The sequence below is a fragment of the Neomonachus schauinslandi genome, chromosome 12 (genome assembly GCF_002201575.2).
Source record: "Neomonachus schauinslandi chromosome 12, ASM220157v2, whole genome shotgun sequence".
NCBI classification, from domain to species: Eukaryota; Metazoa; Chordata; class Mammalia; order Carnivora; family Phocidae; genus Neomonachus; species Neomonachus schauinslandi.
The window spans coordinates 47,506,231-47,523,057 of NC_058414.1; the positions used below are offsets into that span (position 1 = coordinate 47,506,231).

Below are 16,827 nucleotides of genomic sequence, written 5' to 3' on the forward strand. Positions count from 1 at the left end.
AAAAACTAAAGTGTTTTACTAAGACACTTTCTTTAGTTTACTTAGAGGAAATAGAAACAATTGAGACTTTAAAAAATGTATTATATTATCACATTTATCCAATTTTATACAACTTACCCAGGAAGTATATATTTGGAAAACAGATTGTCTCAGTGCTGTGGATAAGTTATAGTCTTCAGAACTGTGGTGGGTTTGGTGTCCAGCCCACATGATATTAACCTCTGCAAAACACATAATTTGAAATGAGCCGTGAGAATAAGAACAAAGCAACTTGCATTTTCACTTATGTATGCTGCTCTTGTTAAGTGAGGAAAAAAATCTGGAACATCTCTGAAAAACATAGCCAATATAATTATAATTAAAATAAGCTGCTTCAAATGACTTTTGGAAACAGCGAGAGTATAAATTACAAACAAATAAGAAAACTGAAACATAGCAAATAAGTACATATAGTGTATATGATATAATTAAATGCCTCCAGCAAGCTAAAATGACTTCCAAAATTTATACTTGCTAATGTATTATTATAATATGACAAATCATAAAAGCTTACTGTCAATGTTGTAACAATACAGTCAATGGATAGTGATGATTTTTCAGTATGTGATAATATATTTATAATTAAAGAATAATGTGATGGGAGAAATTGGTACATAAATTCTGGAATGAAATATTACATAAAATTCCTTCCTGATGGCTTTTTAAGATGGCTTTAAAATCTGTCTATTGGAATAAAAGGCAAAGCAGAATAATATTTGGTTCTAAGACTTAACATTTCATTTTTTAGATTTTATTTATTTATTTGACAGAGAGAGACAGCAAGAGCAGGAACACAAGCACGGGGAGTGGGAGAGGGAGAAGCAGGCTTCCTGCCACGCAGGGAGCCCGATGCAGGGCTCTATCCCAGGACCCCAGGATCATTACCTGAGCCAAAGGCAAATACTTAATGGCTGAGCCACCCAGGTGCCCCAACATTTCATTTTTATTTACAGAAATATATTAGCTAATACATACAGCTCTTCCTGTACCTTACGCAAACACTACCATTTCTGAAATTCTCCCACATAATTGCTGTTCATCCTTACAATAAAAAAAAGGAAATGTAAGTTGTTTATTTTCATCAAGTATTATGCAGATTGCCCACATACTGCCTTGAAATTCATTTATATCCCAAAGGGATAGTTGTTTGTTTTTTTCTACAATATGCCACTATAATGACCTCCTAAGTAGATAGAACAAACCCACATTTTTCATTCTGTGAATATTTTTTTCTTATCAGAATTACAGAAACCACACTGTAGTCTATTCAGTTAAAAGAAAGTACGTTCTTAGCTACACTAACTATAATTACGTTATTTGCTACAGATATAGGAGACAGAATTAACTGTGTGGTATGATCTCTGTATCCCTGGCAGTACAGATTAGAAATCAAATCTTTTAGTCTTGCATGCATGTGGACTGAACAGTGACCCTGAGAGTGGAAATACTGGATGGGTTATTGGTCTTTTTTTTTTTAAGAGAGAGTGTGGATACAGGTGCACATGAGTTGGGGGAGGAGGAAGGGGGAAGGACAGAGGGAAAGGGAGAGAAAGACTCTTAAGTATGCTCCACATCCAGCATGGAGCCTAACTCAGGGCTTGATCTAATGACCCTGAGATCATGACCTGAACCGAAATCAGTAGTCAGGCACTTAACAAACTGAGCTACACAGGTGCCTGGTTACTGGTCTTCACAGTTGCCATATACTAGTAGTTAAAATACCTAGCACTTGGCAGAATAAAATTTGTTAGAGGATTTTATGAAAATTATGGAGATATAAATATATAAATGTATATAGATATAAAAATAAATAAATAAATAAACTCCTTCCCCCACCAATCTGGGTGCCTTCTCTGCCATTCATTTAGGAAATGAAAAACTCTCTGGACAATCTATATAGGGAGTTACCAAACAAAATATGCAAAAGAATTTTGGTAAATAAATGATAGCTCAGGGCGCCTGGGTGACTCGGTTGAGCAACTGCCTTCGGCTCGGGTCATGATCCTGGAGTCCCTGGATCGAGTCTCGCATCGGGCTCCCTGATCAGCGGGGAGCCTGCTTCTCCCTCTGACGCTCCCCCCTCTCATGTACTCTCTCTCATTCTCACTCTCTCAAATGAATAAATAAATCTTTAAAAAATAAATAAATGATAGCTCAGATGTAAGAAGGACTTATGTGAAAATGGAAAGATTATGAACAGAATTATGAATAGAGGGACCCATCAGAAGTCATTATTATTAAAGTTATATATTTTCAAGGGGTGGCAAGTATTTTCATAAGCCATAAGTTTATATGTAACTGAGATCCTAACTGGTTGACATTTTAATCATTCCTTATAATGACCCTATATTTTTACCCAAGCAATTAAGGAAACTGCTCTTATACAAATGGAAACTACTTGACCATAATGACCTCTAACTTCCCAGGTATAATCCTTGAAATAACCTAGAACCTTAATCTCTGGTTGATTGGCTAGTTTATACAGCTACAAATAAGAGATAAACCAAGAATCCTGTGGCACTATTGTGTGAAAGTTTATTAAGAGGTAATAAACTTGGTGAATCTCCTAAGTCTTTTAAAACTCCTTACAGAGTGAGACCCTGAAATAATCCAAACACGATTTTCTCTTTAAAACATACCCATTATTAAACATTTCAGAACCTATTACTTATAAACTTCATTACAAAAAAAAATCATTGTCCATTTTGTTGGACTTTTCAGGATTTGCTTTAAAAACTCATCATAATGTATCTATGTTATGAGTTCAGAAGGGGATGAGCTAATCAGATGAGGTCCAATTAGAGAGTAATAACATATATTTAAATTACTTCCTATAACTTCCACAGAAGCTAAATGGTGGAACAAAGAATCCACAAAGGTGGAGGTTAAAGACCCATCTCTTTAGTTGTTTTAAAAGCATTTACTTCCTATCACAAACTGTGTGTAACACAAGCCTTCGTTCAATGAAGTACAGCTGTATAAACAGGGTACAGTAACTGGATCCTACTGCCTTACCTCTGTCACTTTTCAGAACAAGGAAAAACAAGAAAAAATATAAGATTTTTTTCCCACAGTTTATGCACCTTACTTGAAGTAAATCATTCTCAAAGTGGTTATACAACTGCATTTTATAGAAAATTGTTTCAATAGTTCCTTTGTAAACAAAATGAAAAATTAATAGTGCATTTATAAATACGTTCATTTCCCCTAATATTTGAATTTAATTATCTGTTCTAAGGAATAAAAACAAATATTAGAGAGGAAAAAATGGTTTTTTAAAAATAAACGTCTTTCTATCAAAGAACTAATGTAATTATAAGTTGTAGTCTGTAACAATTTTATTTTCCTACAAGAGAATTATGGATTATATAAACATATGGTATGTTATTATGGTTTTTCAGTGATATAATTAGAAACATTTATGCTGTTTTCCAGTGTTAAAATAAAGATTTGTATAAATATATTTTACTAATACATTGACCAGTCATTCAATTTGGCCAAAATTTAATGTAATATGTGTGTTTGTGCGTATGTTATATTTTTCAGTTTGTTAACTTCTTCTATTTTTTTAAATTAAAGTATGACTTACATACAGTGAAATCCATCCCTTTTTTGTACTTGGTAATATGAGTTTTTGCCAAACAAATACAGCTGTGTAATCGCAATCAAGGTACAGGAAATTTTTGACCAACCCCCAAAATTCCTCATTGCACTTTGTGGTCAGGGCAAGTAGACTCTAACATGGCTCCCTGATAAGATGATAAGATTCTGGACTTTGAACTGATAATGTAATGGGATGAAACTCTTGGGATCTTGGGAGAGGTGAGGGTATTTTGAAGTAGGAGAAAAATGAATCACTGGGATCCAGAGGATTGCCTATGGAAGTAGTTTCTAAGACGGCCCCCAATGATTCCGTGCCCTTTTGGATGTTCATCTCTTATATAATCCCTCCCCTTGATTTGGGGCTGGATTTAATAATTCCCTTCTAATGAACATAATTTTGGGCAAGGTAATGGGATATCACTTCAACATTAGGTTATAAAAAGACAGAGGCTTATGTCTTGGGTGCTCTCTCTCATACTCTCAAATGCTCTGTCTGAGGAAAGTCAGCCACCATGTTGTGAACTGTTGTGAAAAGCATATATGGCAAGGAATTAGGAGAGGCCTCAAGCTAACCAGTGAGGAACTAAGCACCTCAGCTCAAACTCCACAAGGAACTTAATCCTGCCAATAACCATGTAAGTGAATTTGGAAGCAGATCTACCTCCAGCTGATCCTTCATATAACACTGCAACGAGTAGGCAGCTTAACTGCTTAACTACAACCTCTTAAAAGATCTTGAGCCAGGAGCACTCAACTAAGCTGTGCCCAGATTCCAGACCCACAGAGACTGTGAGATAAGCCACTAATGTGTCAGAAAGAAGTAGGTAATACAGTAGTCAATCCCCCTTGGCCTCATTCTCCCAGTCTCTTACATCCACTGATTTGAATTCTTTCCGATAGTTTTGCCCTTTTGAAAATGTCATATAAATGAATTACATAGTAGTTAGCCTTTTGAGTCTGGTTTCTTTCACTTAGCATAATGCATTATAGATTTCTCCATTTTGCTGTATTTATCAGTAGTTTATTCCTTTTTCTTGCTTAGTAGTATTCCATTTTTATGGTCACATCACACTTTTTGTTTTGTTTTTATTCATTCAGTAATTGAAGAACAGTTTAGTTGCTTCCAGTTCAGGGAAATTACCAATAAAGAACCTATAAATATTCTCATACAGTTTTTCTCTTATCATAAGTTTCATTTCACTTGGGCAAATATCTAGAAGTGAGATTACTGAGCTGTATAGCATATTTACATTTACCTTGTAAAGAAACTGTCCAACCATTTTCCAAAGTGGCTGTGCCTGTTTGTACTACCACCAGGAGTGTATGAGAGTTACATCTGCTCCATATCTCTGGCAACACTTGGCATTATTAGTTTTATTTTTAATTCATTTATTTCATAGCATTCTAATAGCTATGTAATTATATCACATTGAAGTTTTAATTTTCATTGACATATGGCTAATGACTATGGTTATCCTTCCATGTGATTATTTGCCATCTGTTGCCATCTGTATATCTTCTTTGAACTCTCTATTCAAAATTGTGCCCATATTTTAGTTGAGTTGTTTTCTTATTATTGAGCTTTTGGAAATCTCATATATTCTTCATACAAGTCCTTTATTAGCTATGTGATTTGCACACATTTTCACTTACGCTATGGCTTGACTTCATTTTTTAACAGTATCTTATGAAGAACAAAAGTTTTAATTTTGATGAAACTCAATATAAATACTTGAGAGCTTTATAAAAGACATTTTTAGCATATATAACAAAGAACAGAGGTTACTTTGGAGAAAATTTTCAGCATGATGAGAAATTTGTGTCTAGAAGCTAACGGAGTCTATGTGTGTTATACATTTAAAATGTATCTAAATAAGTCTCTTGTCTAAATAAGTGTCTTGTCACCTATGGATGCAGACAATAACCCTGTAGGTTAATCTGAGACATAAGCATAGGTCTATTAGAAATTTTCACAGGTAGAGGATAGCTATTTAATCTTCATTAGTGGACAGGCCAGAAAGTCTTGGGGCATCCTTGGGGGGGTGATGATGTTGTCTTCACTTATAATTTGGAAAGCCCTCAAGTTATGAAGGCAGAAATGTAACCAGCATTTTGTAAAATGTTAGTGATGCTTGGCACCAATAAAGGGGTGATAGTAACACTTTATGCAACTTTTAGCATATTGTGTTGATTGTGGAACATGAGAACTGCAAACAGTCTTGCGGAATTGCTTAGTTTAAATTTTTGATTTTATAAATGATAAAAATGAAATAGAAAGGGTGAAGGGAACAATTGTTTCATTAAATAAGAGAAAGGATCCCCCCCCCCCCCTTTCACCAATGATTTACTTAATATATTCACACCCATCTTGGATTTTTTTTTTTTCTCCTTCAGAAATGGTAGTAACTGGGTCCAAGTATTTTCTGGGCCTCAGATGATAATTTCCAATAAGTAAAGGACATTCAGGAGTTCAAAATGCACTCTTAAAAGATGATGTTGGATAGGAACAATAGCCTATCCCCTTTAACAAGAAATCTAACACTATAAAACACTGACCTTTTCCATTTTTAAAATGAAAACAATTGTCACCTTGAATTTGAATATACGAGACATAAGTGAATCCTTTAAAAGTTTGATCTCTTCCCAATAAATAAACATGATTGATAAATGATTTCAAGAAATTTATTGAGCTAAGAAAATAGAAAGTTAGAAGCAGACTCAAGCTATTAAACTAAAGTCTAATGAAAATATAATAGCTAGTGAATAACAATGAACATGCCCTCAGTTACTTTCCTAGTCTCCATTCACTGAATTAATTACCAACATCATCAATTTTATGAACACAACTTCACCCACTTCCTATAGCAGCAAATGAAATTGTGATGATAAAATTGATGAAAATACCAATTCATTCAATGAGACTGATATTCTTTGTAGCATTTTATTCTAATCTGTCCTTTGCCCACTTAGTATCAAAACACAAATTATTAAATATATCCAAAAATGTCAAATCAATGAGAATAAAAGTGACAAGTTGGCTGGACCTCCACATTTTTGTTTAACATGTTTTGCATATATCCAGATGTTCAGCATCACAGAAACTGTTCATATGTAGAACTGACCAAATTTTTCTCTTCTTATCTGAATGTTTGGCAACATTTAGATATTAAATAATTTCTTTAGAGAAAGTAACATGATGGCACTAAAACTCTCACAAACACTAAATAGTCACTTTAATCTTTCTAGGAATTGAAACGTTAATACTTCTTAAAAAATGTATATTCAAATGGAAGCTTTTAAATTCTATCATGTAGAGTTCTAGAATGAGAGTTCTCCATTTATATGTTTATATTCTTTTAAAATTTAACCAAGCAAAAAAGAAGCAGATACAGCTTTTCAGTATGAAGTAAAAAAAAAAAAATCCATAAGAATTTACATTATTTTTCCAATCCAAACTTGTTTCTATACAATGCATAAGCAAAATATAATGTAATGCTTATTATTGAGTTATTTGAACAAAATGGTAAAATTATTTAAAATCATACTGATAAGTATGTTACCACCACCTACCACATTCACTTGCATATTTTACAAATAACAAATGTAATTTTAAAATTTTAGAATTTTGATACGTCCACATTTGTGTCAGTTGTATTCTTTTAAATCCTTTCGGGAAAGTCTAAGAATTAAGATTAAATTTAATAAGATTACATTTTAATTGTAGATTTTTAAAAATACTTACTTAGCACTAATCTATTAAATCTCTACTACGTACAAATATTTGTTTAGGTATTCTACTAGATAAAAGCACAAAATAGAAAAAAAAATATTTCAAAGAACCTGAAACCAAATAGAAATTTTTAAAAAAGATATAGAAAGGATTGACTGGTCCAGGAAAGTCTTACACACCTTAAAATAAATATAATTCTGTGTAAATTGCACATGTTCTGCATCACTTTATAGTTGAAGTTTTACAAAACCTTTTTAAAGATTATACAGGGCTTTTGTAGAATGTAAGAAGACATTACCTTCCCTCTGTTTGAGTGACTGACCACTTTCCTATCTTCTTTTATTTTCTATTCTCAAAATGCCCCAGGAAATGAGATTTCACAGTATCTCATACAATTCAACTTTTGATCATTGCCTACTCGACTCAATGGTTAGAATTGTCATAAAAGTCCCTCCCTGTTTTTACTCAAAGATGAGCTTGAGTGATAATAGTTATAATACAAATATAAATAGTATTAACAGCAATGATTATAAGCACATAAAAGTGCTTAGCATGTACCAGGCAAAATTTAAACACTTTACATATACTAATTCATATGTTACAGCTACACTAGAAGATAGATAGGTAATTGTATGGTTTCCACTTTATAGATGAGGAAATGGAGACACAATGCGATCTAATAATTTGCCTAAGGTAAGTAATGAGTGCTATTCTTATTAATTAACTATTTTTGTTATTAGTTGCAGAAACTATATTTTCTACCCCCACTGCCCCTCGGGATGAGGTAAAGAGCAGCTGTGCCTCCTCCACTCTCTCTGTTCCCCTTCAACTGCAAACAATATACAGAATATTCAGTAGAGGATGTTGGTACCCTGGGCTCTGTATGCAAAGACGAAGGAAAGATGGGAGGATCTTGGATGTCTGAATGATGGCATGGAGTAGGGTGCCCCCACTCACCCATATTTAACAAAGATGGGAGTGAGAAACAAATCTTTATTGCATTAAGTCACTGGAATTTGTTATAACTCAGTGAACTAACTCCACTACACCCTCACTAGTAACTTTTGCTCTCAATACAAATGAATGTGATGTGGTCATCACCAATGCCATTGACCTTACTACAAACCTATGTTCTCCAGTACTCAGTTCTTCCTACAGACTCACTTCTATAGGGAAAGCATTTCATAGTATACTGAGCAAACTGGTACCTATGTTTCTAAATGCAACCTCCAACTAGCATAGCTCAACATAATATATTTGATTATTGCTAAACTTCCAAAATGACTGCTTAGAAGAGATGGCTATAGGAAATCCAGAACATATTTGTGGCTTTTTCCTCTCTTTCCTCTGCCACCAGGAGTCATCCCTAACTTCATTCTGATGACTTGACGGTCCATTCTATTACAAGGTTATATGCAAGGTTGTCCGAAAGTAATGCTATAAATAAAACAGTTTGATTTCAATGTACCCTTTTCTTTCTCTAAGCTGCATCATTCTCCATTTATATTCCTCTACGCCTTGTCGGTTTGTATGTAGATATTGGTCAAGACTAAGGAACCACCTAGATTTCTTTCAGTTCAAATTTATATTTCCCTGGCCCTAGGCCATGGACTGAGTAATCTGTTACAGAATCCTGATTTATATCACTGCTGATGCATGGGAAGAGCTCTTCCTCACTCAGTAGAAAACATATCATTGAACTAACATATCCTTAATTGGCATGCATACTGAAATTTCCAGAAATGTAAGAGGCCAATGAAGAGATATTTTTGGTTAAGAGAGATTCCTGTACCTTCCAACCTATGTGGAAAATTAGCCATGTCCATAAGGAAACTATCCCTATCTGAAAAAGTTGGCAGAATTAGGTAAAAATCCTTTGAAATAAAAGTTAACAGTATTACATTTCAAAATAATTACAAATTTGACAATGTTTATGTCTCATGAAAAATTACTTATCTATTGAATAAAACCAAATTCTAATGCTCAAGGGTCCTGGTTGTTAGCAGCCACTTTAATGTCATGACTTGGGTTTTGGTGAAGTTAGTGACTTTAATATGAGATTCTTAAAATTTATTCAGATTCTAAGAAAGGCACACACTTTCATAGATTAAAAGCAAGAAATTTTCCAGAGTATTTAATGACACATACTTGGCATTCATAATACCCCAACTAGCACAATCAGGGGGCAGAAATCATGGGAGAAGAGCTCTCTTTATGTCAATATAGTTAGCTAGGATTGGCAAGCTCTCTGTGACACTTCTGTGCAGCATGCTTGCCTGTGGTGAGACACAATGAACTTTGGCTGTATTATGTTTGGAACAATTATTTATATAATTTGTCTCTACAAGTCACAGAATCTAAGAACAAATGACCTCCAAAGTTTAAAAAGAGAGCAACATAAGGAAGTGAATAGGAAAGCAAAGCAACCAGGGGTTGTCAGGAAAAGACAGGAAACCAGGAAAAATGGCATGAAACCACTAGTTAGAATGTGGTTGCAATCTGTTTTCATTCTCTCGCTGATAAACGCCATAAGTAAATGTAAATTACTTTTCAACAACAAAAACCTACCAGTATCTCTTCACCAATAATAAGAGGTTTCTATTTGTCTTACTATTCACCTTTATGTTTTCAAACTAATTTTTACTGTGTCATAGCAAATGAATATGGTTTTTATTTTAGAAAATTTTCAGTACCACTGGATATACAGGAAATACTATGGTGTCCAACAAAGGTGACAGATTGAATCCAAACTGAATGTACCAACTGGAACAAGTCAGTTTATCCTTTGTGAATGATGCCACTCTGACATAGATTAGCACTGGCACTGGTGTTTGAGGACACAATCTATACCTGACAGATTTCCTTTTGTATATTGGAACTGCTGTTCCTCACTCTGTTATTACCACGTGTTGACACATCTTGGAACTAAATGTTGTTATTCTGATGAGTTATTGTGCCCTTTCCTCTGTCCCCTTCAAAGTACTCCTTAAATCTGAATGTATGTCTGATTTAAAAGGGAGGATGCCAAGGACTACCTTGTCCCACTGATACTGGAGAAAGAGGTTCATGTAATATTGTTAGACCTTTGGGCATTGAATGATGGGAGTGGTTATGTGGGAGCATATCCCCTACTATTCTAATGGGGTAACCTCATAGTCTACCTCTTAGATTCCCCAATCATGACCCCCTTGCTACATGACTTTCAAACCCAAATGCTATTTCTTAACTGAATTCATTGTTTTCTGCCTGTAATTCTTGTTTCTGAACTTGTAATATGACTTTTGTACCTTTGATCATTCCTTTTTCCTCCCTGCCATCACCAATGAGATTCCACTTTGGGCTTCCCGTCAATCTACTGTGTCACCTGCTTCCTTTCTTTCAGAATCCCTGCCTGCTTTCCTAGTCTGAGGCCTCAGTGCCTCAGTACAATCAGGAAATAGTCACTGTGTGACATCTGTGTATAAGATATGCTATCCTTAGAATACTCACAATCTTGTCTAAGGGTCAGCATTAATTTATGGACCAAATCCAGCCCACAACCTTCTTTGTACAGCCAACAAAGAGTGGTTTTTACATATTTGGAATGATTAAAGTAAAATCAGAAGAGTAACAGTTTGTGACACAGGATTATTACATGAAAAAATATTTAGCTCCCCCTTTTTCTTGTGTACACTCCATTCTCTGGGCTTGAACACCCTCAGCACTTTCAGGGTCCCCTATCTTTCCGGGACCTGTCAAAATATTCTTCGTCTCTCAAGGACCACTGCCTATGTCATTTTCTCGCCCTCCCGGCCACAATTATTGTACAATCTTTATTATTCCTAGGCCTCTGACATCACAAATACTCTACTATTTTGCATCCTCTTCGATTTTATAGGCTTCTTAATGAGAGAGATTAATTTGTTCATCTTTGTATTTTCTGCAGCCCCTCATTGTGTCTTTGCATAGTAGACACCAATATATTTTTTTGATTAAACCCATGTTTATAAAAAATTGGCTCATTTGAATAATCACTAGACAAGTCACACTACTGTATTTGCTAAATATGTGTATTTTCATTAGTAAAATCAATACTTTTTAAAATTTCCCTTTCCCTTTACACTGATTCCTTCTCCCTAATTTCAATCATAACAAAACTTTCCACTTTGTAAAACATTATCCCTTGACCTTCCATTTCTTTAATTTGTTTTTACCTCAAACATCTTAAAAGAGCAGTTGATTTACTTCCTTACCTCCCATTTGTTCGTAAGCTCATTCTTAATATCACTTAATTCTCTCCAAAATCCTTATTGGCCTCTTGCTTGTCAAAACTAGACTTCTTTTAGGTGTCATTCTATTTGAACTTTCTGAAACATTTGATCACTGCATCTATCTTGAAAACCTCTTCCTTTGGCTTTCCTTTCCCCTTGTTTCCTGTTCTCTTTTTCTTTTTTTCAGGCCAGGTGCATTTCCCTGACCTCTTCTTCTTTACTCACCCATTTAAAGGGACTAACTCATTTTTGTTTGCTCTTCACACTCATTGTTTTTCATGGTGTGCTATTACCTAAAATTATTTCAATAACCACTTATCCAAAAGTTGATGGCTTCCAAATACTTCAGTCTACAGGTCTCTGTTGACTTCCGGGTCTGAATTCCTTTGGGGGGAATTCCATACATATTATGCTTCGAATCTATTTCATTGTCTTGTTTTCTGTCCCCTGTTGTCCTTTCCTTCTTAATGGTATCACCATCATCTTGGCAAGGAGAGAGAATAGCCTGGAAAGACCTCAAAGCAGAAGCAGATCTCAGTGCCTTTTTGTATCCTTTTGACCTCTCTTGAGATAGTTATGCAGGGCTTAGCATATAATCAGGACAAAAACCAATATTTCTGTATAAATAAAATTTTTTAAATGACTTCACATAAGCTTGAGATATTTTCTTCTAACACACTGTAGCAAGCAGGCTTACAAGTTGGTTTTATTACTAATAGGAACATTCATATATATAAGAAAATATGAAGAAAAATGTTGAATGGCAAAGCTAATATAGAAGAACATTATTACTTGTGAAGTCAATAATAAAGTGTAAGATATTCTTTATTTAAACTTCTGACTTTTTAGAAAGATTATAGGGGAGAGCACATGAAGAAACACAAAAACTATATTTGACATAGTCAAATTCTAAAGTAAGAAGATAGCTTTCATACTAAAGGACATTCTCCTCTAGTTCCTCAAAATATATTAAATATTATCATATGGTGTACTGCTGCCTCTCTGGTCCTGAAGTTAGAATATCAAACTTGGAGTTCATCTACCTGTATTGCCATTTTCCAACTTCTTAACCATTTGCAGAATGTCACCACTAGAGCTATCCCACTTGCTTATAATTGCACTTACCCCATCACAAAATTAATCTCTACTTGAAGATATATATTTTTGATACACTTTTGAGGCTGGGAGAATAAGAATGTGATATATCACTTTGTCATATTTTCTTTTCAGAAGACTCAAACAATAAAAACAAAAACAAAAAAATAATATAGCTACACAAAACTCCCTGAATATTTTTAAATTACCCAAATAGAAAACCAAAAAATGGCCAAAACACATAAGGCTATCCATGCGGTTCTTTTGTAGTGTTACTCAACTTGTTAGTAAAATCCAAAGGAAGTCAGTCAAAGCTTCCTTGCATCCCCTTTCTCCCTCTTTTCTGTTATTCCAAATATTTGTGGTTGTACTGTGAGCTGGTCTTAATCTTACTGGTCAAATACAAAGAACCATATTTTTTATTGGAAAAAAATGCTCTTCTCTAGGAGTAGCATTGTATTTAAATATGATTTCAAATACAAGTTGTTAGAAATATTTTATAATGCCATTAGTATCAGAACGTAGTATTTTTAAAGTTACTCTGCATGCAATGAAGATGACTTAAATTGGTTAAAGGTAAAATGACATGAAGCAAAATATTATCTATGTCTACAGCTCATATTGGTCATTTCTCAGTAGAGTCTGACACCTATGAGTCCACAGTAACTTGCCTTGAACTCTGAGCTTTGCAGTGCAGTGTGAATTTGAGCAGCCACAAATCTATTGGATAACACAACAAATTAGTATAGGTCAAAACAATGATCTTAACACATTTCTCCTAGTAATTCTGTCTTTTCTGTGATCAACTTGTCTAAAACCTTGTCAAATGACCAAAAAAAAAAAAAAATTCTCCTAGTGTTGCATATAATGATGTCACGTTTGATGCTGCAGACCATGTGAAACAGATTAACTGTGACCAAATTAGTATTCTTTTGTAAGGCCAGCTGATGTGCACATGTAAAACATACAACACACACTTTGAAGTGCAATTAAATGATTCTCAAACACTATACGATCAAGAATTTCAACCTCATAAATATCTACCTTATAGAGACTTCTTTTAATTTGTTTCTTGAAACAACCAACATGACAATGTAAAGTAATTTCAATGCATTTGCATCTTTGAGAAACTTCCTGGGAAAATGCTTTGGTGGAATTTTTTTTTTTTTTTTGGTTGGATAATGCCTCGCTTGTTTTTTAAAGAGTTCTTATATTCATGTGTTCTCATCTGTCTTTAGGAAAGATTGATGTCTGGTGTCACTGCTAGGAAGTGCAAACTGTTCAGCCTCACTGCAATCTATGTCCTCATCCTCTTGCTCCACAGGATACCACATACTTTGGCAGCCAACATTCAGAAGGGAAGTGCTTTAATGGCAATAAGTGATGCCAATGAAACCTTTCCCACAATACTCAAAACTTAGCGGTTGGAAGCTGAGGCACCAAATGGTAGGATTAAAGAGGATAAATGGATAAGTTAGCCTACAGGTTCTAATGCTATTTATCTAACCAATGCTGAAAGAGATCCAAAATTTCCTCTACCATAAAACTTTTCACCAAAATTTCATCTTCACGATAGCATGGTAGAATCTGGATCTGTTTAACAATGTCTTGACCTTCTTTTTCCAGACATAAGAACTTAGTGATCAATTGTGTTAATAATAACATCAGTGTGCTTTTTTAGAAGTCATTTCCACATATAACATGTTCCAGCTATACCTCCACCCCTATGGAGAGTAGAGCAATAGAAGGGAACACTTTGCAATGTAAGTAAAATGAAAGGAATTTATATAAGATGACATAAAACAGGTGTTAAAGAAACACTGAGATTCTTAGTGGGAAAAAAAAAAAGTGACATCATGGAAGCAAGACATTCAGAAGCCATGTGATTGTGGCAAAGTCATTTAGAGTTCCCAATGTTCCCATCAATATGAGCAACTTAAGGTATTGCTTTTCATGAAGAAAAATGTGGCTACATTCATAATATCAGGCGAAGAGAATGGGGGCTTTTCTTTTTTATAGATGGAGTTGGATTCTGATTGAGATAAAGAAGTTACTCATTTGATTGCTTTAGGTTACAAATATAGTCAAAGCCACCAAATCCAGTGAAACCAACTTACCGCATGGTGATTTGACCTATCACCTTGGTCTTATTATATCCATTCTTTAAGCGAATGACCTAATTCTTTGAACTATTCAATGAAATAAACATCCAATATTTTGCAAGTAAAACCATTAAGCATAAGATCTCAAATTTATCCTAACAACCATGAGTGATTTCTCTAGTAAGTATAAGTTGTGTTTTGTTTGTTTTTTTTTTTAGTTTCTGTCTAGGTCACTGCCAAGACTTTTTCAAATGTCAGTAAAATTCTACCAGGTCTTGTATGCTGTTGTTGAATTAGGGACAACAAAAAGAAACCATTAAGAAAAAAAGAAAGAAAAGAAAAGAAAAAGAAAAAGAAAAAGAAAAGAAAAGGAAAGGAAAGGAAAGGAAGGGAAAGGAAAGGAAAGGAAAAGGAAGAAAAGAAAAAAAAAGAAAAGAGAAGAGAAGAGAAGAGAAGAAAAAAGAAAAAGGCAGGGGAAGTAAAGACAAAAAGAAAAAAAAAGATTCTTGCAAGCAGTTATGAAGAGAGGTGAAGGTAGTTAGGAAGAGAAGTAAAAGAACATACATTGAAGAACAAAAATGTTTAGAGGGCTAGGCATGTTTTTAAGATTAACTTTGCTAATCTTAATAATGAGTTAATTCTTATTTTCTTGCTATCTTAAAGAAGAGGAAATTGAGGAAAAACTTTTACAGATCATAACTACAAAGTGGGAGAGCCAGAATTTAAATCTAGACCTTTCTGGTCTCAGAGCCCATACTCTTTCCTGAAGTCTGAAATTGGTAAATGGCCATAGCTCTGCATGACATGGAACGTCCAGGTGAGTGATGCATAATGCCTGCTTTGAAAAGTGTGTTCTTTAGACAGAGAAGATGAAGACATTTATATGAAAAAAAAAAATGGAAAATAGGAAACCACTAGCACCAGATTAGTTGTGTAAACACTGCTTGTAATGGAGATCAGGGAAAGAACAATATAGCTGGGGCCAGATTAGTCAGGTTAAAACCTCAGAAAAGGCTAGGGTTGAAGCTCTGCCTAAATGTTAAAATAATAATTTCCTAGAAGGCTGGTGTTTAGCATATTAAGAGAGTAATTTTCTCTATTAAAATATATATATAAACAATGCAAAATAATTGTTATAGTATGCCTTCCTTTAAAACAAATTCAAATCATGGACCTTGATATATATTTTTTACTTTTACAAAGTACTAATTGGTTTTTTAAAAAAGTGAAAAATGACAGTTTAAAATAGCATTTGACTTAAAAATTAAGTACTATTTGATTTAACAATTCATTTTATGTGCATTTTTAGGAACTATTTCTAATGCTCAAAGTGAAGTCTAAAAAATATAAGCAATTTAATAATTTTCCATTTAAGGAAGGAAAAGTGGAATTCAAATATCACTTGTTTTGAATAAAAAAGGACCCCTTAACACTGCATCACATCTTAAAAGCCCCTTTTCTCATATTTTACAACAGTTTTATGACACAGACACTTAAACGAATTTTTCCTCAACTCTTTTTCCAACTTAATTTACATAATTAGGAAGCTTAATTTTTCTTTAAAAACCTCCAGAAGTGGGATGTCTGGGTGGCTCAGTTGGTTAAGTGTTACCTTCAACTCAGGGCATGATCCCAGGGTCCTGGGATCAAATCCCACATTGGGCTCCCTCCTCAGTGGAGACCCTGCTTCTCCCTCTGCCTGCCCCTCCCTCTGCTTGTGTTCTCTCCCTCTCTCTCTCTCCCTCTGACAAATAAGTAAATAAAATCTTAAAAAAAAAAAACCTCCAGAAGTTTTAGTAAAATATAACCCATATTCTCTAGTGTATCAACTTAACATTTTAAATTTCTATTTCAGTTAATTAAATTTACTGAAAATATTGTTTTTTGCTCACAGTATCTATGCTTCTGTCTTAAAATTTTCACCAAAAGTATTTATTTATTTAGATGTATTTTAACAAAACAGAAAGAAAGAAAGAAAGAAAGAAAGAAAGAAAGAAAGAAAGAAAGA

At 34.1% G+C, this 16,827-nt stretch overlaps 1 protein-coding gene across 1 annotated transcript in view; it reads right to left on the minus strand.

Moving 5' to 3' along the window:
* AGMO (alkylglycerol monooxygenase) overlaps positions 1 to 16,827 on the minus strand; it is a 333,164-nt gene that overhangs the window by 213,324 nt on the left and 103,013 nt on the right. Inside the window, exon 4 of the mRNA XM_021689765.1 lies at positions 118 to 221. Within this exon, the coding sequence (XP_021545440.1) occupies positions 118 to 221 (104 nt within the window). The remainder of the gene's footprint in view (positions 1 to 117; positions 222 to 16,827) is intronic.